The 26788-nt window shown below is 37.7% G+C and overlaps 1 protein-coding gene across 7 annotated transcripts in view; it reads right to left on the minus strand.

Moving 5' to 3' along the window:
- The window catches only part of TENM1 (teneurin transmembrane protein 1), an 813967-nt gene that overhangs the window by 142428 nt on the left and 644751 nt on the right, over nucleotides 1-26788 (minus strand). For all 7 annotated transcript variants that reach the window (XM_072336858.1, XM_072336859.1, XM_072336863.1 and 4 more), the window contains one exon: nucleotides 4858-5098. In XM_072336858.1, coding sequence (XP_072192959.1) covers nucleotides 4858-5098 — 241 coding nt within the window. The remainder of the gene's footprint in view (nucleotides 1-4857; nucleotides 5099-26788) is intronic.

Below are 26788 nucleotides of genomic sequence, written 5' to 3' on the forward strand. Positions count from 1 at the left end.
ACAATGCATCACAAACAAGATGACCTTTTTAGGAAAACATAAACCCAGAGCCTTAAACATGCACCACATATAAATATATAATATATAAAAGAATGATACAACCTACACAAGGAGCTCAATAAACTTAAACTCTAAGACTTTCAAAATGTCCGTGTTTGGAGTCACAACCAAACTTAAGGGCTCTGAAATACTGCTGCAAAATCACAACTGCCTCCCTTGGACCCCAAATACTTCTCCTATTATTCTAGTATTTCTAAGTTTTATATAAATTAATGATAATTGAATCTCAGGTTCATGGTCTGGTACCTTACTGTCCCTTTAGAGGAGCTATTACCGCGGTGATAAGATTGCTTAAATTAAGCTGTCTTTTTCACAGTGCTTGGCTCATTGCCAGCGCATTGAAGGGAGATTTCAGTCCATTCAGCACAGCATTAACCTTACTGCCAACACTGCTAAATGGGTTATAGGAACTAGAAAAAAAAATGTGATTTAAAAAAAGAATGGGACGAGCAAATATGTAAAATACTAACGCACGATACAGGAGTAAAAATGAACACACTGAAATACAATTAAAATGATTTTCAATACGTAGACAGAAAATAATTCAAATGCTTAAGTAATTTAAATGTAAAACTTGACTCAAAATAAGCATGTTCAACTATGGGGGTTTGTAACATGCTATAGGGAGCATCTGGAGTACTGTAAGCTAATAACACATCTTTGATGTTAACTGTTTTCTTCTTTTGGAATTTAACTGAACTGAAAATAAAATAAAAAAAAAACACAGAAATGAAAAAATGGAAAAAATGAGAGATTTATGAAAACAAACACTGAGTCAACTAATGGAGCATGGAGAAAATGAAAAAACACTCCTTTGAATTGTCAGGATTTAATACATATTCCATAAAAAGCAGTAATGTTCAGATGGGGCAGTCAGAGATGATGACAATGTAAATCATAAGATTTGAAACATTAGAGCAAAGTATCTTATGAAACGTGCAAAAAACCAATTATTTTAGTGGAAAGGAGGAGAACAGGCAATAGGTTGTGAGTACTTATTCTGGGGGAGCAGAAGAAATCAATTTATCTAAGAGCCCAATAACATTATCCTGAAGACGAGAATCAATGCTTCCTGTGTTTTTATGTGGTGTGAAAAGTCTTTCAGTCTTTTTCTCGTAATACAAATTAGTTTTCTGTGTGACAGAATGAAATCACTGCATGTTCATATGACATTTCAGTAATGGATAAGTTGTTTTTCCAATTGTGTGCATGCAGAATCTGCATGCGCATTTGAAGGCTGCGCAATGGTCCGTCGACACAGAGATGTTATGTCTTCTGCAGCTACAGTACAGTTTTTCTCCAGTTACTTCATCCTCAGCTACTCTATGACTTGTAACTGGAAGATTTAAGACCTTCCTAATTCCTCCCTTCACTTGGGTTGCTTAGAGCCAGATCCACCACCAGGAGGGCAGAGAACTTGGCAGTGGCAGAGCTCTGGACTGTTCTTGGCTTTGACAAAGGCTGGTGTGAGCCTGCAAAAGCCATTGCCCTTCTCCTTTGAAAACAGTTGGGCCAGTAAGCTGGGTGCTGCCAAGAATGTTTTGTGGATGAGCCCACAAAACTGTGTTTCAGAATCGCCCTCTTAAATAAAAAATATAGCCAAGTTTTAGTCGACAAAAAGCCTCTTCAAACTCATATCACAATAAATGTCTTTCCTAGACACTCTTCCAGCCTGAAGTAGGTTTCAAAGACCAACTGCATAAGAATACATCTCTAATCACAAAACAGAATGGCTTGGGTTGGTGGAGACCCCAAGGATCATTAAGTTCCAAGCCCCCTGCCACAGGTAGAGCCACCAGACCAGGCTGCCCTGTGCCCCAACCAACTTTGTCTTGAACACCTCCAGGGATGGAGCATCCACAGCCTCTCTGGGCAGTCTGTTTCAGCACTTCACCGCTCTCACTAAAGAGCTCCCTCCTGGCATCCAATCTAAACCTTCCCTCCTTGAGCTTACAACCTTCTCCTGTCATGAACTATCTGAGTAAACATCTGATTACCCTCCTGTTTATAATCCCCTTTTAAATACTGGAAGGCTGCAATGAGGTCTCCTTGCAGCCTTCTCTTCTCCAGGCTGAACAAGCCCCACCAACGTTAAACGCTTTCAGAACTACATTATTTTCTTTTACACAAATATGACACATTATGAGCAGCCTCATAAACTTGCCTAATTTCTGAGTATGCAGAGTGAACAGGATTTAGAGTCACACAATTAGTTTTAGGGAATCATTTTCTGTCTGAAAAGTCTCTAATACTATGTGGCTGTAGCTAAACCATGCAAACACATGTGCTGTTTATGGATTAACAGGAGATATGGTTGAATAGAAAAGCTGAACATGTGCATTCTGATTTCCACCCAGTTATTACAGCAGGGAATAAATTACTGTCTCTAAATCTTCTTTTTGATTGCAAATGTTCCAAATTAGGAAAAATAAAAAAATAAAAAAATCGACTTACTTGTATTAGTATGCAGATATTAGGTAGATTTTGTACTATTAAAGACTTAGCACAGAAATACAGCTGCCGTTGACATGCTGCCCTTTATTTTACAGGATTATTTTTAATGGACAGATAAACATCAATACAGGAGTCAGGCAAGGGAATCCAGATATTAGGCCAATGTTTTTATTCAATTCTAGCTGAATCACTCTGTTAAAGACAGGCAAAAACAAGCTGAAACTACCACTGGAGGTCAGGAATGTGGGAAATTCCCAGAGGGAGTGAATTGCCAAAAGGTCGCTAGCAGTACGGATTAGAGTCTGAATCCCTAGTCCACTGCACAGCACTTTCATCTGTATCCAGTTAGAGGTTTTATCTGTAAGCAGGTACTAAGAAATTACACTACAAAATGCATCTTATGAGAAGTATGAAAGCTGTAAAAGGTTAAAAAAAAATAGAACAGAAGATTAAAAACAGCAAAGTACTTTCCTCAGCAAGGAAGTCTGAAGAGAAAATAGCGAATAGGGATGCAGAAAGTCTAATTAAGATCTACTTAAGTGTTGATTGAAGGAAACCAAAAGATACTCAGTTGGCACACAATGCCTAGGGAAAAACCTTTCGCATAGCAGAAGGTATGGACAGATAAGCTTGTTACATCACAAGAGACGGAAATTTATCTTTATAAAGATGATGTAAGCAGAAGCTCTGATCCTAGCCATATCTTGAATATTGATTTTTTTAAAGTGCATTTAAAAAGCAATGGAATTTCAATGATACTGATGTATTAATATTTGAAACTTGTATTTTTTATTATCTTCAATGTATGTTATTTCACTATTATTCCTTTATTGCCTTTTTTTTTTTTCCCTGAACTATTCTTGTTCAATAAGAAGAATATATTCTCTTTTGACTAAGATTTAAATGACAAATTTCTATTTTGATAATTTATTATAATTTTTATAATATAATTATAATATATTATATATATTATAATATAATATAAGCATTTGAAAAATAACTTTGTCTTTCGGACTCTACTTTGAAGAAACACACTGAGATGAGGGACTTAATGAACTAAAATTTTCCTTACGTTTCCTTTTGGAGGAAAGCTTCCAGCCTTTTTTGTTTTTATTTTTTTTTTAGTGATTTATCCTTAAGATAAATAAGGAAAATTTGACTGTAAAATGAATCAATTTATTCCTCAATCCTAACTTAACAGCGTTTCAGTGAAAAAAAGAACACCTGAATTTAACACTTCTGATTAGCAGCAGTTAAGTGCTTAAAGATGCATACTAAAATTATATTCCGTAATAAAATAAAAACTTATTTCTATAAAAGAAAATATGCAGGTCTCAGTGATAACTGTGATAAGTGGCAACACACATAGGATATACGTGTATAAGCAAGAAAACACTTTACATATTACCTTATATTCTCTTGATCAGATGAGTTGAACATCAGAGATTCACCTGTGTTTCACCAACTATCATTTTACAAGACCTAGAGGAAACCCTAGTCTAAAATTCTTGATTCTCTGCTCACAGTGAAGTGGAAAAAGAGAGTATAAAATCAAGGGTTTGTGTTCTGTATCAAGTCAGCAAACACAGATTTGCTGAAATCCAACAAATTAGGTAATACTTAGAGGGAACAAGAAAACGTATGATCAAAACAACAGAAGCAGCAGTCCGTGCACTTCTGCAGGCAGAATGTTGAGTACTGATTCACAGGTTTGCTGGATACAGAGTGTATTTGCTTTCCATTATTTTCAGAATATATTATTTACGTAAATTGTGACTGAACCTGAAATTGAACTCCCCTCCTAGTTCCCTCATGCTCCATACATGCCTTGTACTCGTATAACTTTATTATCAGATGGGCTTCTTTGTATGTATAAATAAAAAGTCCAAATATACCTTGATGAAAATATTATTTTAATATTATTTCCTATTGTTTCTTATTGTCAGGAAGCCAAAGCCTGAAGACTGACCGAGACCAGAAGTGCCATACAGCACCAATTAAACAAAACTTCTACCTGATGATTACAAAATGTCCCTGGGAGAATGCTGGATGGTCATACAAGCACATAAATACAAGCCTTTGCAGCACATACCTTCAAAGCCATAATCTGCACACCTTAAGTAAATCAGTCTCACTCAAATTTGCAAAACACATGCTTTTACAAGCTCTATCAAGCTAGATGCATCAAGTGAAAAAAAACACACACATGGCTACACAACATGGATTCAAATCAAATTGCTTTTGCATGGTAACCTTGCAGTCCCTCATCTTCTCATGTCAGTGTCAGGCCTTCTCCCCACTTTAACATTTCATATAAGCTGTGTAGAGCAGATTAGTCCATACCTGGTTTCCAGCGGTATGTTGCTATTCAAGACCCAGCTGTTATGGAGATGCACAGAATCCTGTGTGCTGGTGGGGGGTGTTGGGGCAGCAGGGCTGGGCTGGCTGCGGGTTGTCATTGATCTCCTCTGGAGAGAGTCGGCCGCTGGCGGTGGTTTCCTGGTGCAGGTGCACGCATGTGGTGGTGGAGGCGGTGGTGGGAGAGGTCTGAATGTGAACTGGTTGTGTGGGCTCCCCGGCATGTCTGAAACAACACAGGGAGAAAACCCAGGGGCTTACTGCTTGCAAAACACTGGGAGAGCATGGGGATGATATATGATTTAATGGGATTAAAGCACTGTGAGCATTGTGCAACTGATCATGTTAACTCAGGTGTCAGTAAGCTGTTAGAACAAGGTGAAATAATTTAAGATATAACACTCTACTGAAATGAAGAGTATTAGATACAGATACACTCTTCAGCGCTGTAGTTAGATCAACAAAAGAAAAAAAAAAAGAAAAAAAATGAAGATATAACTTTTGCTTAATTTATCCCAGGATTTTGGGGGAAATAAATAAATCAAGTTGACACTGAATTGCTACAAATACATCAATTGATTTCATGAGGTATAAATCTCATCTAAGAAGAGCAGTGAAAAACAGACACAATATAAGAATTAGTTCGGCACTTCATATCAAGAGAGAAATAACAGAATAATTCCTACCACCTAATAGATACCTTCTATAAAATATGGTCAACACATTTCACCTACCCCGGTACTGCATTTGTGAAATGACAGCTAGGAGAAGGCCATCTCACGGACTGAATGAACCACGTACCCGCAGAAGCTGAAGGCAGGTGGGCAGGGCAGCCCAGGGGTCAAACCACAGAGCAGGTGGTGAGGGGGGCATGGTGTGGGGACACTTGTGGCCCTGACCCATGTGAACCTGAAAGCATTCCCTGTGAAGAACTGCTGCTGCCACTCGTTTACAACACGTGCTTTCCAGAAATTATGACATAGTTTGTCTTCAAGGTGAAGGATGAGAGCATGCCCCTTCCCTTCTTTGAGTAGCTGGCAGAAAAACAGCACTTTTTTCCCTGTGACAGCCACGATTTACCCCAATTGGAGAAACAAGGTTGTTTAGTGCTCCACATAAGCTTCTCTATGCTGTGGTAAGCAAAGCTGTCACGGATTTGGCCCAGGCTTAATCCTTTTAATTTCATTGATCTTTTATCAAGGCAGCATTCTTACAGTTGCATTAGGGTTTACACTGCAATATTAGTTTGCATATACCAGAAAAGCATTTCTAAGCATATTAGAAAATTGGAGGCCTCAGTAAATTAAATCACTGGAGTCAACAGTCCGGAGCTCCGAAATAATCTGCAAAGGCACTTTCATATAATAATTAATCTCAGTAAATCCTGTATCCTGCTATTTTAGAATTGAAGCTCCTGAAATTTTGGACATATCATTTGATGTTCAGCATCCTCAAGTATTTGATCAGCGACTTTCCCAATCTTGTATCCAGTCTACAGAAGATTTGCAGGATTACTATACATACTACAATTTGCATGACAAACAATTCAATGGTCTTACTACTGTCCTGTCAGTTAGAAAATTGCTGCCAGGAAACACAGATAGATGCTATAAAGTACTTCAAAAGCTATGCAGTAAATGTTGAGCATCCAAGGTGACTGCTTCTCTAGGTAAATGGGAAAAACCTGTGGAATCAGTATAGCAACACACCTTTAAGTTCCTTTCTTCCCCTTTTACTGTCCCTGTGCTGACAATAGCTACCATTTGCTGACTAATAGGTTAGTTTGTTCCATGCAATAAGCTGGTTGTGCTTTATGAACCATAAAGTATTTCTGGTTGGTGGGGTACACAGTATATCCCAGTGCTATTTCTCACAGTAAATTAATGCACCAGATTTCCTGGGGGATTCCTTTTTAATTATCACACTTGTCACCCCTTCCTGCAGCTAATGCATCAAAGAAAACCTCACATTGCATTCTGAAGTATTTTGGTTATTTGAAGACAGGTCTTCTGCATTAGACCTTCACTTCAATGAAGCATTGTGAATTCATCAAGCTGAGAATCTGCCCTGAGTTTCCAACTAGCTTTTACAGACTTCCTGATTTAGCAAAGTTATTTTTTATTTTACTTGAAACTAAGTCTACATCTCATTAACTTCATATTTACACCACAAAAAACTGTTTCTTGGAGTATAAAACAGCGTTGTATCTAAATCTGCACAGTCACGATTTGGCAGGGCCCCGAGTAAACAGAGATAAGAAACTCTATCAACTAACTACCACCATCCAAAACAATTATTTTTTTAAAACCAGCCATTTTCCTAACAATTTTGAAGCATACTTCACTACACTTCTCATATCCATGAAGTAAAAGAGAGTAGTTGAACAGTTTTACCATTCACTGACAACACTACAACAGCCTGTATTGTTACTGAGTGAAGTATATCAGGAAGAATATATTAAAAAGTAATGAACATTAAAAGGTTTGCATCTAACCTGCAGTACTTTCAAAATATTTTAATATTTTTTTCAGTTCCTAAATTCATTATTTATTGGTATGTTTTATTCTACCAGACATGTCTCAGCTGAGTAAAAATTACCTTGCAAGTCATTATTTAATGAACTAAATAGCAGCATATGCTCAGAGATGTCAATCTTTCTATTCTATGGATATAGTACTACTCAGTTACAAACCAATAAGTAATTTTTTCTGAAGTAGAAGTGAATTATAACAATCCTATTTACAAAAACAGAGCCTTGGAACAGGTCTTTCTGCATTGCACAGTAAGACATGTCTGACAGAAGGATCTTGCCCAGAGTCTTGCATCCAATCCACGTAAATGGGCACTGAAGAACTCGGAAACACTCTGCAGAGAAAACAAGCTCAATGCTCAAGACAACAGTTAAAAAACCACAGAATAAAAAAATTCAATTTTACAATGAAATGCATGTACTGGGTCTAAGTGGACGAATTATGAATTAAATACAGCCCTTAATACTGCGGAGTGCTACATATTAATAATAAATTGATCTTTGAAGTCTTTACATTGTTTCCTTCCATTCCAGATTTGATTCTGTGGGATTTTGGCTTCAGACTTATTCTGTTTCCATGAATGTCCTAATGACCTTTGCAAGTCCATAATTATTTGCTGTATTTCTCTGAATTCCTTTTGTTTGTCCTGTGATATATTTTGAGAAAAGGTAAATACATTAAAAAAATATAAATGAGATTGTTCTCTTGATGCATAGATTTGTGCTCTGTTTTGATAATCTCCTTTGCACTTACTCCTTCAGACACAGTTTGGTGTTTAGATGGCTTACTATATTCACAAAATGCTTTGCTTCTAGCACTTTGTCAGAGGACTAAATTGTGAAAGTATCTTTAACACCAATTTGCCCTTGCATTACAGTTTTGCTCTCTATATTTTCAGTTTTCCCCCTCCAGCTTTCAATCAGTAAATCCTCCAGAACATAAATTATCAAACATCTCTGAAGAATTCTACAAACCATATGGTCTTACGCAACATAAACATTATAATGCAATGAGAGCATACAAACTAAAGGTCACATAGACTCTAAGTCCACATACCAAGCAAGAGAAACTTAGAGACCTCTAGGGACCTCCCTGCCACAGGACATTCAGACAGATTAATAGAAGGAGAGAACAACTAAGCAAAGTACATAACAACGAGGGGGTTCTGAACCCATTATTAATCAGTATGGAGATATGCTGATATAGCCAAGACTAGAATTTCATACCACACTGCCAACTCTTACTGCAGAACGAACCCGGTGTATCATCATTTAGGGGCTGTACAGAAAAAACAGGGTTTCACTGCCAAGGAAAAATTAACAGAGGTCTTGGGCTATGCATTTTGAACAGCCTCAACAAACATAAAATACAGGCAGATTTGTATTGTGATAATAAGACAAATTTGTTATATTAAATACAGTCAAACAGTCTAATGTGTTCATATAGGACCCATTAAATGTTTCCTTTATATTTCTTGTACCACAGTAGTTAAGTTCATTTGGATCCCTTACAGTCATACAACACACATTAATAGTTTCCATCTCATAATTCCTAGATCACTTTAAAGGAAAAAATGGTGAAATTAGAATACTAAAAATTTCCCAATGCCAACTTGCTTCTTCTGCTTTTTCTTCAGCACAGTCAAGTTTAGCCACATTGAGAAAGGAAATACAGCCATTCATCTCTTTCACAAAAGTGAGTAACATTTGCACTGAATGACATACAGCCTCTGTGCAGCCTCTTTATATAGGCCACAAGAAAGGTAAAGACTTCATATGAACTTTGTGCAGAACATCTTTTTCTATTTTTACAACAATAAAAACCCGTTCTTTAAGGCCAAAGTGACTACAGTACTTGTAAGATACTTCATTCTAGCAAAATTTATGAGAATATAAATATCCAGTTTCACATAGCAATGTAAAAAGGAAAGGCGGGAGCATTACCAGCAAGCTATTGTGCTTTTACAGAGGTCAGTGTTTTCTCTTTCTGTAACTTTGCTGAGTATACTATCTTGTGAAACAGTGATATATTCAACTAAAATTCCTTCTGAAGTCCATATTTATTTTGGAAGATTAATATAAAACATTATTTTAATTTACATTTTTGGTCTATTTCAAATAAACAAATGCTGGCTTACTTAAGATTGCCTTGAAAATCTTTGCAAGTCATACAATATAAATGATTTTATCTACATATAATATTGATACCAAATACCAATACCTTACAACATTATCTGGTACTTGATCTAAAGGCTGGAAACACTGCCTGTGGTAGGGGGCTGGAACCTGATGATCCTTGAGGTCCCTTCCAACCCAAGCCAATCTGTGACTCCATGAAAACTCCAAGCTATAGAGAGTACAAGGAATTTTCACTAACAGGTCTTTTGTATTTGGGCTGCTGTTGTCACAATGGTGATGCTGCCAGGCTCTATGGTAAGACATCAATTAATAGCATGATGAAAGCAGAAAAAAAAATACTGGAGACTTTGCAGCATTAAGGAAAATTAGAAACAGCTATTTCAGAATTGTCTCTGTAAACAAACAGTTTCTTTACACAGGTTAGGAAAGATGTGGGAGAAATTTTCACGCCAAAGAATGGAGGTTTCAACTCATTAGAGAAGGGAAGGCAGTGATTTATCACTAGGGAGCTGTCACACAGCAGCAGCCCTTTCTAACTTCACTGATAGGATGAATTTAATAATATTCTCCCTTTCAAGATTCAAAAGAATCTGGCATTTGTCTTTTTTGCCCACCGTATGCCTAGCTTGTCAATTTTTACTTTGTAAAATTCTTGTAATAAGACTGATAAGATTCTTTTTTTTGGGTGTGTGGGTGGAAGTGTTTTTCTTATCATTCTGATGATACAAGTGTTAATATACTCAAACCCAAAAGAAGTGCTTGTGGGCCTAAAGCCATCTATTATTTTTTCTTTTTTTTCCCAGCTATATCAGCTAGTGCAATAAAATACATTACCTTTCCTGACAAACTTTGCCTCACTTAGAGGCACTTATATCTGTAGACCATTAGAGCTCCAACAGCACTATTCCTCTTTAATTAACTCCATCACTCAGTGTTTTAACTTGGGAGTCTGACTGCTGAAGCAGAATAATTTTGGACATAAACACTGCACTGTAAGGTGCCATCTCGGCGCTGTAGTTTGCAACCAGCAATGAGTTTCAGGTTATAATGCTTTGTATTGTAGATAATAGACAAGTTTTAAATATTTTCACACAGAAGCACCTGACAATATAATCACACTGAAGGGTGTTTGTAAAAAATAAGCATTGCCAAAAGGGAGCAAAGCATCACAGCTCCTGAGGTGCTTTTATCCAGCTGAATTGCCTGAATTATAGCTTTACTGTATGGAATTTCTTCATATGTCTGTAAGCATCACTATTCTGTACATATAATATTTATATGAAAAACATCACATCTGTGTGAAATGCTCAAATATATGTCAATTAATATGACATCTTAGAAATGAAACAATCTTACTCAGTCCCTTCACAGCATTTGTTGCAGGTGATAAAGAGCACAATAGTATGGATCCATCATCTCAAATCTCCTTGTAAATCACTGCAGCATGTTCAGACATGATAGGCCTGTTGGTGTCGGAATCACAGGGGTCAAGGAAAAAACATGGGGGGAGGGAGAAGGAGCACAGCACTCTAGCTACAGTGGAGAACAAGAGAACAGCCTCACCAACTGGCTTGTGCTTCCAAAGGTTTGGCAGATCAAGCAGCTGCTGGTACACTTAATATCACACAGCATTCATAGAGGTGGTGACTGACAGCTCTCAGTCAGCTAAAAGGCAGTATTTCAGGAGAATGCATAATTCCCACCTTTACTTAAAAGTGAGGGGTTCATTCAATATCACAAGTTGTAAATTCTACTGGTGGTAGGTCACTGGGGACATTACAATCACTATTCAAAAACTCTGAACAAAGCAAGGGAGATTATGGCTTACACAGTAAGCCCAGCTTTACAAAAGCCTGACAATTACAGGTAGCCTGGCAGCAAATTTTGATGACCTTAGAGGTGAACAGATTTTCATTAAAGAGCAATTTATGATTGGTAAAATAGGTTGCAAGCAGCCATGGCTCTAAAAATTAATGGTTCCTCAGTTATAGATGGCTTTCGAATGAGTGATATATATTCAAGTTTTGGCCTTTATGTCATTAAATTCATTAGCTGTGAGGGCTTTTAAAAAGGGATCTATGGGTAATGGAATTAGGAACTATAAATCATACTGAATACACAATGTATTTAGCCCAGTGGTTCAGTGGAACATGGACACGTTAAACCATTTCGTTAACAACCTCTCTATGACAGATGGTAACCTTGCTCGCTTGCCTCTTACCTGCCCCATATGTGTTCCTGCTATTTTGATGCATTTTCAGGAAGCAGGCCTGCTGAGCTCTAACCATATTACAGGCCCAAATATGTAAAAACCCCTGCACTGTTTGAACTCACTGCACAAGGATGGCCAAGGAGAGGACTTGTCCACTTGACTGCCACAACTTCCGGAGAGATACAGCCCTGCTCAGCTTCCAGCCTTGCCATGAGACAGAGCAGTTTGATAAACATAAAATATCCTGCAGCTCTACAGAAATGTGAAAGGATGTTAAACCCTATTTAAACCTGTGAGTTACACTGGGACACAACCAGCGCAGCAGCACCACCTGCCCTGCATGCTCCTCAGCTGGCTGGGAAGAGGTGCCAGGGATCACACGATCTATGGAAACTCACCAAGCTACCACTTGGTTGGCAGCACTCAGCCTTGCTCTAAGCTTCCTTCTGTGTGTAAGTGCCTGAACACTTTGGATTCAAGCACAAATCCCAGATCCAGCTTCTTCCATCTGCATATGTAAAGGCTTAGTGTTCCAGAACACTGTATCACATCCAGCAGCAGCTCGTGACATTATTTTGCAGGACATAAATAAAAGTACCCATCTATTTGTATCATTAACAACACGTACAAACAAAGGGGCTTGAAGCTTTTCTGGCTCGTTCAGTAGTTGTGATTCTATCCTCATATACTTACTTCACTTTAAAGACAATCCTTTTAGAATGACTTAAACAAGAGAGCATAGGGAGAGATACAGACCAGTTCCTACATTCATAATATTCCAAAGAACATGTTTATAGCTTACATAAGAGAATGAAGGCGTCTGTTTTATCCAATAAAACAGTACCCCATATGCTTTTATTATAGATATCACGCTGACATCAAATGACTTGATAAGAACATCTTTACAAATATTTCCAGTGACTGTTATATGACTATTGGGAGTATTAAAAAATATATTTATCTGTGGTTATATAGTAACCTGTGGAGGGGAGGAAATAATAGCTGTGAAATGTGTCTGCAAAGTGGAAATGTGCAGAATTTAACTATGGCTTTATATGGCAATGTATACATCTATCTCAAATTCATCCAAATAACATGAATTTAGTAATGTTTTTATAAATAAATGTTTTTATCTGTCTCTCCTTGAATATATTCAGATACGTGCGACCCCCTCCTATACTCTCCTCTGAGCAGTCTGATCTATAAAATAATTTGCAACTAATACATAAATTACAGTAGGACATTCTTCTCCCAACAATCCTACTGGCTCCTTCTTGACCAGAGCAGAGAGCTCGTAGTACACCAGACTGTTTCCTTCAGCTTTACTTCTATCCTGCTTCACAGACTAACATCCGTCATCCTTCAGCTAACAGATTTCTTAGAGAAGAATTAAGACAAATTACAGACTTAAAGGGCTACTTGAAAACTAGCACCTTCCTATTTCATTATGTTGTACCTCAACACCAGAAGTGGAAGTTAGTGCTATTTCCACAGAAATAAAGAGGAGACATTACTTTTGGAAGTCATATATGTCCATTTAAAGTTTCATTTCTGAAGAGAGAATAATTTTAAAGGAAGGAATAATTTTAAAATCCTCAACAGTTCTCATTTAAATATAGAATTATTGTTCTCAATATGAGAAAAAACATATTTTTTAAATAAAAGGAACACGGAAATCCTGGCTGCCGAAAAACCAACGATGTCTTATTTAGGAAGGAGGTTACGTGCCATTGCCAGAGAGCTGAGCAGAAAGGTGTTTGTCACTCACCTAATGATTTTACATGGTATCTAAATTACTCTGTACTAGCTAAAGAATATGCTTCAGTGTAAAATGAGCAGACTGACTGCTTCTGCCTTTTATCCCTAGAGGCAGCAGGTTCCTGTCCCTCATAGTTTAATCCACAAATAAAAGAAATACTTTTACAAAAAGATCTATTCCTGCCATTGATGCTTGCTAGCATTTTGTTTCAGAATGCTGACACTTCTCCTATAGCACTACTCTTGCTTGGAGGAAAGACAATATTACATGTGTAAGTGATGGTAAACAACAAATCGATTATTTTTACAAAGAAAAGAAAAACTCTACGGAAAGACCAAATAGCAACATACAAACAGCCTGAAAACGAATGTAACAGACTAGGCGTAAACTCACAGCTTTCAAGTCAGTCTCTCAAATGCTTACTTAGGTTTTCTGCAAGAAAGCATGTGGATTTTCAGACACACCAACCTGCTGACACCGCTCTGCTGAGGCTGCCGCTGTGCCCTACTTCTTTACAAGGGTTCAGGAGTTTTAGCTGCACTCTTACACTCCTGTAAAGACAGGAGCTGCGCATCCATCAGGTACCCCTTAGGTCACTTTGGAACCAACTAATTCAGACAGTCAGCTTTAGGAAATGGGCTTTGACAAGCTTCTCCTATTGCTCTTGCTCAACTTCCAAAGGAAATCCGGTGTAATTTAAAATTCATAAAGATGACATCATTTGTGGCATTAATAGGTCATAAAAGTTCTCTGTGATCATTTCCTCAGTTAACCTCGATGCATTTCTAAGTTGCTTTTCATTCAAAGCTTATCTATAGGCAGTTATTTAAACTCTTTGTAACTAAGACACGCATTTTTGAATATTATTAGAAATTACATCTATAAAATATCGAATAAAACCTTCAAAACAAAAGCATAAAGAAGTATCAAGGGTAACATACTTTTTCATAAGAATCTAACCAACAAAGTATTTTAATGAGTGCACATCTATTAAGAGAATTCTCAGGATGCAGTAATTATTATTCATTTTCTAGAATTGTTTCACCATGAAGCTTTATGCTACTACGGGGACTTTAATGTTTATGTTTTGTGACGGCTGCATTGACTATTAAAAAGCAATTTGGCTGACATTTTAAGTCTTTTGTTGCCAGTTTTAATTGGATTGTTCACCAAGCATCAACTCCCCCGTTAGCTGCAAAAATTACAGCCCGACGTCAGTTTATAGTAATGACTGTTTAATGATTTTTATCCTGTCAGTATGCCAGATTCGTATGGATGCATGCATGATTAGTTTCATATCAAGACCTGTAATTAAATAATTGAAACCTAAACAAAGCAGAATACCAAACAGGAACACATCTATAATAAAGGCTCCAAGATTTTCCAAGACACTTGTCACTAATTAAAAAATAATTAATGTTTTAAGGTCTAACAGTGCAGAAGTTGTGTCAGAGGAAAAAGTTCTCTGCATCTTTTCCAAATTCATGGCTGCAGAAGAAATTTCCCTTTCTGTAATGCAAAGTTGGAGAGCTCGCAGCAATGAGTCTTTGCTTATCATTTTTAAAATGGACTCAAAACCATTCAGTGCTTCTCAGTAGCTATTTTCATTTGCTTTCCAGGCCAGGCCAAGCTTCTTTTAGAATAACAGTTCTAAGATACAATGACAATTATGCCTCCGCTGAAACTTAGAGCACTTACAATAAGAAAATGAGTGCGCAAACTGCAGAAATTGCAATTCTTGCAAGAAAACTGTTATTCTGCATTCAGTTCTGAATCCCATGCCCAACTCCTACATACTTCAGAAGTTCTGATAGTTACAACAAGCAGCGTTTTATAAAGACAACTCTTTGAAAGTGTGAAATATTGCTGGAAGTGCAGAGCAGTGAGCCCAGAGCAGGGCCAGCCCGACACAGCTGGTGAGTGTCTCCCTTCTCACCCGGCTCCAACAGAGCTCAGAAGCCGGAGGCTTTCTGGAGAGCTCCACACCTGGTATTTTTTTGGCCATCTGACACAGACAGTAACTTCCCGTCGGCATTTCAACTCTTGAACTTTCACATTTTGCACATTTTGACACCTAGAAAGCTCAGAGAAAAAATCACCATCAAAAGAATAAACTTTCAAAGGGTTTCCACTATCTTACTAATAAGCAAGTCCACACTATAAAATCTGAGCTGGGGTGCCTGTGAAACAATGTCTCTATAAACAGAGTTGGTACGTGTATCGATTCCCATTAAACTTAGACCCCAGAGTTCAAATAGCAGACTTCACTGTGTTATGCATTTGGTAAGTATTCAGGCAAATTTCTGCAATTTATAGCAACTGAGAAGAACTTCTGTTCATCTGTTTTCAGGCTTGACTTTTATGGGCTATAGTGACCTGGTAGAAAATATTAACCTACTGGAAAGTCAATAGATTTTCAAGGTTGCTTCATTTTTATGTACAAAAAGCTGTATTCCTAACAGAATCATTCATTTTCCTTTTATTGTCTGGATGATGGTTTAAAACCTGTACTGACCAAACTTCTGAGCAGATGGCTTTATTTGAAAGATTTAGGGGTAAATTGAGGACCCATACCTTTTCCCAGTTACAACAGCATGATATGGGATTACCTCCATTGATTTCAATTATGCTATTCCACCTTGGTTCGCTAGACATAACCAGAGAACCCTGCACTGCACTCCAACCTTTTTGGAGGCATGTCCTTTTTTTTTTTTTCTTTTTCTTTTTTGAGTATATATTTAGAAACAGAAAATTTGCCACTTCAGAATTCCATCTGCAGAGCAGTGACAATTCTATTCCAGGAAAGAGGCTCCTGCATTTCTGATTTAGAAAGGGGTGATCACTGAATCAGTGCAATGTAGGTTGGCACAAACTTATTTAAATCTGTAAATATAAGAAGGCCAGCAAAGTCATGTGAATCAGTAGATGGAAACTTACACTGAAAAATGCAAAATACCTCCAGCTGCTTGCTCCAAGTGCTCAGAAAAAGGACCTATGTTACACCAATGAGCAGCTCAACAAAAACCTCTTTGCTGTGCAAAGCTTTACTAATAGAATGTAACAGCATGAAAAATAAAGCAAGTTGCACAGAAAGTGAAAGGCAAATGATGCTAAATCATTACTTATACACGAGGTGGAATATGTTGTTCTATTCTTGACACTTTTTCGGAACACTTAGGTATAAATAGAAGGGATTTACAAACAGGTGAGTAGAATAATGATGTGGAAAACCCACTATGTCAGGAGACGCTAAACAGACTGTGTAGTTTAAAGACAAGCAAGATGTAAATGATAGAGAAATAAGATAATTAGAATTCAATAGGTAAGCAGTTATTTACTCTCACAATAAAAGTACAATGGATCACTAAGTGAAACTGTTAGGAGACAAATTTAAAACTGATAAGAGGAACTTGTTGTTTTTCTTCTTCTTTTTTAACTATATTAAATCCAGGAAATTGTGAATGCTTTGCATATAAAAATTTATGCAGATAATTATTCATTCACACAGAGTAAGCAGGCAATACACACACAAACCTAAGCTTTTCTGAGTTTAAGACCCAGGTATAAAGAGGAAGCCGTTTTATATGTTTGTTATATATGTACGTTTTATGAATACAAAAAAAAAACAACCCTCAACTCCACTGAATACAAATTGCAAGGGAAAATAAAATTCAGACAGATATTCGCTCAGTTTATTTACAAGACTAACTTTTTATCACCTGGAAGGATTTCGTTTCATAGACCTTAACATATCAGCTCAGAGCAAAAGTACATGCATTGCTTGCTTCTCATACCACCCAGAGAACCCTAACCAAATTCTAGCCTTTGGTGACTTTTTTTTCCTATTTGATCAGGTCAACCCTGTTCTAGTCAGAATACGCTTGGGGAAAACAAGAAATGTATGGCATTTACTCAGCCAGCTGCTGAAAAAAAAGTTCAAGGTGATCCATTCTTATAGTTGAAAAAGAAGAGCAAAAGTACACTTCAGTCTTGTACCACCAATAATGCAAAAACAAGAGATGCAGTACTCAATCTGCAGATCTTGGAGTGAGCTAGGTACCAATACTTCAAATAGTCTGAACCACTGCTACAGCATTTGTCGTGCAGAACAGAGAAGCAGTTCCAGCCTCATTCTGTCCCTCACCTTGATATGTTTCAATTCTGATTTCGATGCTTACTTGCAGCTGTTTGAAATGTGTAACTCTTAGCAAATGCTGTAAAGATTTTGTGAGTGGTAATGGGAATACCACACTCACATCTGAATGATGCAATAACCTTGTAACAAAGTACCCTGTACCAAACTCATCTCACACTCCTGAATAACAAAGAGGATAACTAAGGAAACTAGAATGGAACAAATAGTGCTTTTTATACATTTCCAGTGTGCCTTGTCTATCTACCTTACAGTGCTATAGAACATGCAGACAGAACATTAAAAAAGCAAATGTATCTTGGAAGTGGAGGAAGGACTTAGGAACAGCATAAGGTGTAGGCACCTTTGACTAAAGAGGGTGGGCATAATGGGTGAGGATCAGAAGGCAGATTCAGCTACTGTAATTTCAAAACGACCTTTTAAATGTGATTGTTAGAGCTGAGTTGTAGCACTCAGCAGAAACTGAAGTCTTTGGAATTCCACATACTTATAACATAGAATTCATAAAGAAAAATTAGTTATATGCATCAAAAAGGAAGGACAACTCAGACAGTTTTCTTCTTCCTCCTCCAGTCTACTTTTCACAATGGCACGCTGACAAAAAACATCACACCACATATCAGTCAAAATAAAGCAGAAAAAATACCCTGTTGAAAAATGTACAAGTAAATATGCCATTAAAGTGGCTCCAAATGAAGAAAGAACTGAGTGCAAAGATAAAATATAAGACAGCAGTATAAGACTCTATAGTCCAAAGCGAGATTCTTGGGATGAAAATTTTGCATAATGTAGGAGGGCTTGTAGAGATACTCCAAGGCTAATCTGCAGCCTGTAACAATCTCCAAAGCCCTAATTTTGTCATTTTTTAATTAAAATAATAATAATAATAATAATAATAATGGAATGGGGAAGATAAAGGCACTGTCATCAACTCCAGCCTGCAGGGAATGTGCCAGCACCATTCTGGCCCTGCATTCTGCAAAGGAACTGCACTGGTGCCAAAGGGGCCACAGAAAATGCATCGGTACCTTTGTCTGGAACCACCTGGTTCTGCCAAGCCAAAACTCACCTCACCCTTGCTAACTGATTCATCTCCTTCCAAATGATCTCTGAGTATGACAGCATTGTGTATATTTCCATTTCTCTTCATTGTGAAGTGTTAGTTATCTTCATTTAACATTATTGTGCATTATCTGTATAAAACTACTTTCAGAAGGACTCTACCATCCTAAAAAAATCAGACAAAAAACAAAGCAAAACTATCATCATCAACAACAAAACCCTAACAAAAAACAGACCCCATGGCAACAACTGCAAACTCCATGTCTTTAACAGAGATCCCGTAAAGCAATGGTACATCTGTTCTATTAGGTTGAATTAATAGAGAATAGTTGAACGGCCAGTGTGAAATTTTGTGCATGTCATCGCTGAGGATGTAAAATCACCTGGAAGATTTCCAGCAGAAGCTCCATGAGTTACAAGAAAATTCTGCACTCAGTACCACTACAGATTCCTGGCAGAGCATGACTGCGTACAAGGGCTGGTGAAGCACACAGTGAGCACAAGCACAAGAGCTCCCTTAATGTGCCAAAAGCAAGGGCGAGCTCTTGTCACTGGAGCGGAGCCAACCCTCAGAGATGCTTCTTTCTTATAAGCGAGAAGCATGGATGAAGTGAGACACTGTCTTATCGTACTTTCCAACAACCCAGCTGAACACAAGGGAACTGCAAAGCGTGTTCCCTTGTTGGGCACAGTAATACAGTCCTTCTCCCAGTCTCTCTTGTTGCTTCCACTGGTGCAATGAAGCTCTTTATTTTCTGTCCTAAGTTCTTATTGTCAAGCAAAACTGAGCAATGAACAGGGAAATAGTTCAGCTGACTGCAGAACCTGATTTAATACCCCTATAACACATTGAACATAAAAATGCACTACAGAAGTGCTAAGTCTTATTAGGCTTGGCAATAGTGGATGCAAGGTGACAGCTTCCCTAGACTTGACAGTATTGCTCACCAGAAGACTACAGTGTGTAAAAGCATAACCAGGCATCACATATTTTCTACCTAAGGGTAGGAAAAAAAGGAATTGCTCCTCCTCAAAAATCCAGAAATCTAACCCTGGCAGCTTTCATCTGAGCATGGGAGGCTCAGCTTTATTTGCTATGTCTGACACAGAAATGGGGCTTGAATTCAAGGCATTTGTAGCAGACACCTACTACTGAACATGCCACTCTGCACCCTTAACAACTAGGTGGCAGAGGGATTTGAGCTTATTTCAGGCACATAACATGGGAGTACCTGGCTCCTGCACTGTGGAGCAAATCTGCCTGTCTTGCTGCTCCAATAAATATTTGATTATTTATATGTTCTGAAGTAGCTCCCAAGGGACAATTAGGAGAAAGAATGAGAAAGAGAGATGACTGATGTTGTACTAGGTGCTAGGATATCATTTTCAGTCATTTCCTTCACTGTCATTTGACTTTCCAGGTGAGTATCTTGACAAGTGCTTTGTCTCTGTGAACTTCATGCTCTGATGAAGAATTTCACCTCAGAACAGAGAACACTTCTTTGGGGGAAAGTCATTAGGATTGACACATTCCCTGAAATGTTTGGGTTTCAGCACAAGTGCAAAGGAATCCAATTTTGCATTTTAAAGCTCTAGCACAGAACTGCAGGCAGCCCTCCAGGGTGAGGCAGAAGACAAGGTGCTGGACTTCCCTCCTGCAGGCAGCAGCAGTAGGCTCCCTGAAGAGAGGATGGCTCGGGTGAGACACAGACGGCCCCATGCCTACCTGCTGGGGAGGCCACCAGCTCTTCCCCATGTCACTTCTTACTATACCTACCAAAACTAATATAAGAAGAAAAAGAAAAAAAAAACAAAACAAAAAAGAAGGTAGAGAGCCAACAGGAGCTTTTTGTTGATTTCAGTGGGAACTGAGTAAAACTCGAAGTGCATAATTTCAAATCCATTTAAAGCAGTGAATAACCAATTTACCAGTTTTCTTCAAATAGATGAAAAAGACTCCATGAATGCGGAATGTATCGACGCTCTGCTGATGCCACAAAGACAGACTAATCTACCGTAGAGCCCAATAAAAATCAGATACCTGGTAATCTGCCTCTTTGTCAAGCAGGGCTCCCTCTAATCTCATACAGGAGAGATAAGAGACAGCACGGAAAGCTAAGAGGACAGCACTTTAGCCCTTTGTTTGAAAATTTCAATAGAGAGCATTTTTCAATACACTAAATGGGTTCTATTCAAATGCAGCACGAAAGTAAACGGTGTCTAGTTCAGTGTGCACGGTGACCTGCCCCAGTTTGTAGTTGAACAAAAGCATAAAAGCAAATGATACAAGTTCCATTTTGCTATCCAATATTTCATTAGGGAGCTAATTAAACTGGCTGCACTCAAATGCAGCGCATAAACAATACTACACATGAAGGGGAGCATTTCTGGGAAGATATTAGCTGATAGCACTGACATAAATGATTTTTTTTTCCTTTTCTCAACAGTCAGGAACAAAAAGCTTTTTCCCCGTTACCTCATCCTAAGTACTTTTTCAAATCGAGCCCATGTTCACACTCACGCTGTCACTGATAATGGATCTTGTGTCAAATAAGAAGAGAGTAAAGGACTTGATAATAAGTGCAATTATAAAACATCAAAAATGGTAGATCAAAGTGGATTTCCTTTATTCCACTGTGTACAGTCACTTCACAGCTTCTCAGTGTTCCTGTCATGTGGTCCTGACAGGATGTATTAATTTTCTCTATTATCATAGCAACAAGAATGGCATACTTCAGAAAGCAGCTGACAAATGCAGCTCCTCATTATTACTCTGCCTTACTTTTATTCATTTTGTTTATAAAAACACTTTTTAAATCTCCTTCTCCTGAGATTCTCAGGCACGATGATAGCCATCAAATGGTTGATAGCCTTGTGATAAACAAAGCCCAGGGACAGTCTGAAGCCTTCTAAGCACTGACAATCTCCGAAAAAGAACTGAATGTTACAACCTGCAAGACTTTCAAACCCAGTAATAAGTCAACATTAGGAGAACTTGAAAACTCCACTTAACTATTCCCACTCTAAACCACTTTAGAAAGGTATCCATTTTCTCTAGATTTACTAAATTCTGTATGGGAATTTACAGCAGAGATTGGTAATTTAGCATACAAATTGCATTTGAAGAAGTAATAAAGCACAGAGCAACACAAAGCTCGGTTCCATTCCTCCTGTCCTGCCCCACGGGGGCTGTGACAGCTCCTGGTGGCTGCTCAGCTTGGTCAAGGCAGTGACAGCCAGATCCTTCTGAAGGAAAAGGTGCATGGCAAGAAAAGAGTTTTAGAGCATTTTCCTATGGGGAAAAATATGGATGGAGGCATTGAGCTGGTGGTCTCCTCAAGAAATTATGCTTAACTCTCCAAATACTAAAGCTCACAGGAATGTTTGATTTGAGCTGATTACAAAATGTTGCAGTTGCTCTTGCTAATAAGCAAAGGAATACAGAAATGAGTCCAAACTGCATAATATAAACAAGCTTATGCAAAATAAAGTTCTGAAGGAATGCACTGTCATACCAAATTGCATGCCTCTGTTGAAGTGAGTAAACCACAACAATTTGCGTTAAGCGAATACTTAATATTCACACTAAAAACTGAAAACGATTATATTCAACATGTAGAATTTCATAGGATAAATTCTGCTTTATACAGGCGTGCCAATTAAAGGACTATATCCAAAGCCCATAACATTACCCTGAATTTAGAGCATGCTCATATAGTACTGACTTTCATGACTAGTTTGAAAGGCTTACTCTAAATTCTCTACAGCAGTTATCCACAACATGACTCTACACAGTTGGAAACAAACTGAAGTATTATGCCATCCTGCCTTCACAAAGAATAAGTACCTTGAATATTGGTATAAAAGTGGATGCAGTAGTTTCACATCCGATCATGAATATTATGGCAATGATGCGTAGAAGTGATTTATATCTTCATTATTTCTAGAATGTAAGAATTGCTATTACTAGTGCTTTGTAGAGCCATTTGCTAGAATTTAAGCAAGTTATGATTAATGTAATTTGAGTAGAACGCATATTGGACAGATAGATTATAGCCCTGCTGATACTGTATGTACAATAATTAGTACTGTGACAACAGCTAATTATTTTTAATTTTAAAGCTGAAGGATTTTATCTGCAAATATTGTGGCTGTAGTTAATAGTTCAATCCTTTTCACAGCCAAAACAAGGTGACAGAAGTGATGCATTAAGTAAATGAGTAATTTCTTATCAATATTTAAAAGTAATGGAGCACCAATCAATAACAGCACTAGACATTTAAAGCACTGCTACTAAGTATTACTGACAAAATTAGTATATAAAGTATCCACATCACCAGCTCACCCAGGGTGCTGCACAGCACAACAGAACTTACTAAAAGACAATTGAAAACATAAAAACTACCTCCTTTAAATTCAAGAGAATTGCGGTACTGAAATGCGGTTTCAACTGTACGGAAGACCATCTGTCTGCATAAGAACTGGAGTGAAGAAAAACAATCTCCGATGGACCCAAACAGAATTAACTCATTGATTTTGACAGTGGTATTCTGGAACAGCACGTCCAAATCATATGGTCTGCAGTTAAAATTGGGACCTTACTTACCAATATTCTCTATAGCATGATCACATACATCTAAGCATTTAGATAGCAGAGCACCAGGGAAACTGTGACAAATCCATTTAAAAATGAGCACCTGGTTTACTTTGGCCTGCAAGCTGTCAGGTTAAAATATTTTTGAGAAAAATAAATAAATAAAAAAATAAAAAGAATGTGCCCCTTTGGGAAAGGACATCTGAAAGCTTCCAAGAGAAAAAGAGAAGACTCCTAGAAACCAAAACAGTAAAAAAAAAGCCTTTCACTGGCAAGTGAAAATATCACACAACATCCAGTAATGCATAATGGGCAATGAAGTACTTATTTCAATACAAGGCACTAATCAGCTATACATATAACATGGGAGAGACTAATAGTGCTGGGGAGACTGCTTCAAGCATTCACATCTGCTTTTTCTACCCCTGGAGAGTCCATCAATCACCAAGTAACTGGTTTATGCACAAACTGCAGCAACCGATGATTGCATTGCACAGCAAATTCTAAGGCAGCTTGCCTTTGTGCTGAAAGACTCTATGATGTGGGTCTGAGCTGCTGCCAAACTGGTCAAACCCTAACATTTTGATAGCTTAAATCAATACAGCGTGGAATGTAGGAAGGCAAACAATACTTATCATCCCACTGTTCAGAAATAATGAAGAAAAAAAAACAGAGAACATGGGATAAGTCTAAGTAGGAGATTTTCTTAAACCCAGTTATCCATTTTCCTTGGAGCTCCTTTAGTCCCAAAGAGAACGATTTCATGCTTTTACAGAACTGAGAAGAACACTACTCTACTTTAAAAGAAAGCCGAAATGTTTGCCTCACCCTGTCAGTATCGCCTCCGCACATGCTCCTAGGGGAGCAGGCAAAGCTGGAGGAAGGCTCTGCTTGCAGACTGATCCGAATTTTAGAGGAGTCTTGGGCATGCTCCATCTACATCATTCTCTGGGATTGGAGCAGCATACTGATTTTCTTTCAGCCCTTCCAATTTTATGGCAATACAGAACATTAATAATTGATGTTCCATTGATTTGGTTATTTTCTTTAGGAAGTCGTACAGTTCTTCCACAGCTAAGAGCTGCAGAATGCTCCCCAAAGCATTCATTTTTAGCATTACTCCTCTGACTCACTATGAATCAGTTTATTAGCCTTAATTTGTACCCTTGTGCTTAACATCAAGGAAGCTACTTTTTGATTGACTCTGAAGAAATAACCCTTAAAACCAGAAACTAGCAAACAAAAGCTTTCCCAACAGAACAATATTTAAAACTTAGCGATACTAGAACAAACTTCTTCGTTTCATTTACTTGAGTGGTAATTGCTCAGTGGAACAAAGAACCCATTTCTATTAGAAGACTAGAATACTCGTGTCCCTAGATCCTTTAAGTGCTTTCGGTATCAGATTAAATATTAATACAAAATAATCCGTACTGCTGTTCAACAACTTCTTGCATTGCTCATCTATAAGGGATCACAGAATGAAGCAGATGAAAGACTGATCTCAGTATTAAAAGTATTTAATTTTTCTTTGAAGCCAGTGTGTCTTTACACAAAGAGAGAGGGACTCACCTGCTGACCCTTAAGATTTTATCGAGTTTCTACATCTCAGAATCTTCATGAGGTAGAAAAAACAGTCAAAAATGTAAATATTGTATTTATTAGAAAGAAGTTCCGTTATGTCAAGCGCAGAAGAACCTAAGAAAGCCACCAGACACCTGAACATGCCAAATGAGAGATCTACTAAGCCAGCAGAAACATGCTTAATTTCAAGGTAAACTTTTGCTGTAAGTCTAAAACAGGCTTATCAGAAGATGCACGAGGCTTCTGCTCTCACCATAGTGATGTCTGTTTCCCTAACTGATCCATATATACACACCTACGTTGAGCTGCAGCAGAGAAAACCCCAGCTTCCCTGCAGTCTGTGAAGTCTGGTCCATGTCTTGTGTCCTTTAGATATCCAGCAACATAAAGGCCTAAATCACATGAGGTGACTAAAAGCAATCTGACCCGAATCCCTGTTTCCATGCTATTACCGAGTCTCTTCTCACCACACATCCAAGAGTTCAGAAGCAAACATCAGCTTGATGGTGATGAAGATTGAAAGTGATAACAGCTATCTACAAAAGAAGCTAAAGTACTCATGAAAAGGTATGGGTGGCACCACTGTATTCCTGTTGAGTTTAATGTTTCTCTTTAAATCACAATTGGCACTAATCGCACTATTTACATGTTAATGAACAACACCTGGTCTCAGTTGGATATAAAGAGGCTGCTAACATTTTCCTCTCACCTCAGCAACAAGTAATCGAACACATAGAATTTTACAGAGGTAAGCTTGCCAAATAAAAGGCATCAATAATTAGAGCAATGTGTAAGCAATCAAAATCTGCAAAAGTGCAGCATTACAGGATTGTTTCTGAATTACTGAAGAACTGGACTGAAACTAAGTCTGAAACACAGGTATAGGAGAGAAGCCAAAACAAGAGAAAAAAAGACCGACTCAGTTAACTCAGTTAACAGGATGAGAAAACTCCACACAGTTCTGGCTGAGTAGATGATCTCCTATATTTTCCTTATAACAAGGGCCAGTCTGCTGCAGCTTTAGAGAGGTAAGCACCCTCAGAAAACTGTAACAGTGAGAACAACACAGCAGTGATGATGCTCAAAATTTATACCCATCTGGTTTTTAAATAAAAAGCCATCTTCCCACAGAGTTGACCTGGACCAACCGAAAACCACATTACTTCCTACTTTTGGTTAATAAGCGAGTCATTTCCAAAAGAGTTACTCTAAAAAGTGTCTAAATTAATTCGCTTCCTCTCTTTCAAATGTGCACTTTCTCAACAAAATTGCAGAAGCTATACAAGCACTGCTCCTGAAAATGGTCATTTATTCTTGCTAATGACTACATCTCTGGAATTTATTTCAGAAGAGTAGTTCTTCAACACCACACAACTGGAAGACGTAACAAAAGGCAGACAACTAAATGTTACCTTACGCCTTACCTAATTCCAATGACTCCAGTCTTTTCCAACTAACATTATCATTGCCGTTATTGACAACTTGAAGGATTCTACTTGGCTTCTCTAGATCAGAGAAAATACAATCACTTGGATGTGTTTTAGGGAGTTGCTTCTTCTGTCTGATTCTCTAACAATTCTAACTGCAGGTATATAGTAAATATATACATTCTGAAAATATTCGGGGTAAAAAAATGTCCTTTTGAACAGAAATATAAGTAATGTATAATTAGCTATTTGTTGCCCATTGTACGTTGTTTTAAAAAATACTGCCTTAATTATTGATTTTTTTTAATGTTGTGATTAGGAAAAACTTAAGCATTATAATAGTTCAAATAATTACTGTCACATGTGCTATTTGCCAGAAAAAAACATACACAGAAAAGCTAAATCCATTCAATTGGCAATACTCAGTATGAACAAGCCATACCAAACTACTATAAT

The sequence above is a fragment of the Excalfactoria chinensis genome, chromosome 4 (genome assembly GCF_039878825.1).
Source record: "Excalfactoria chinensis isolate bCotChi1 chromosome 4, bCotChi1.hap2, whole genome shotgun sequence".
Classification (NCBI taxonomy): domain Eukaryota; kingdom Metazoa; phylum Chordata; class Aves; order Galliformes; family Phasianidae; genus Excalfactoria; species Excalfactoria chinensis.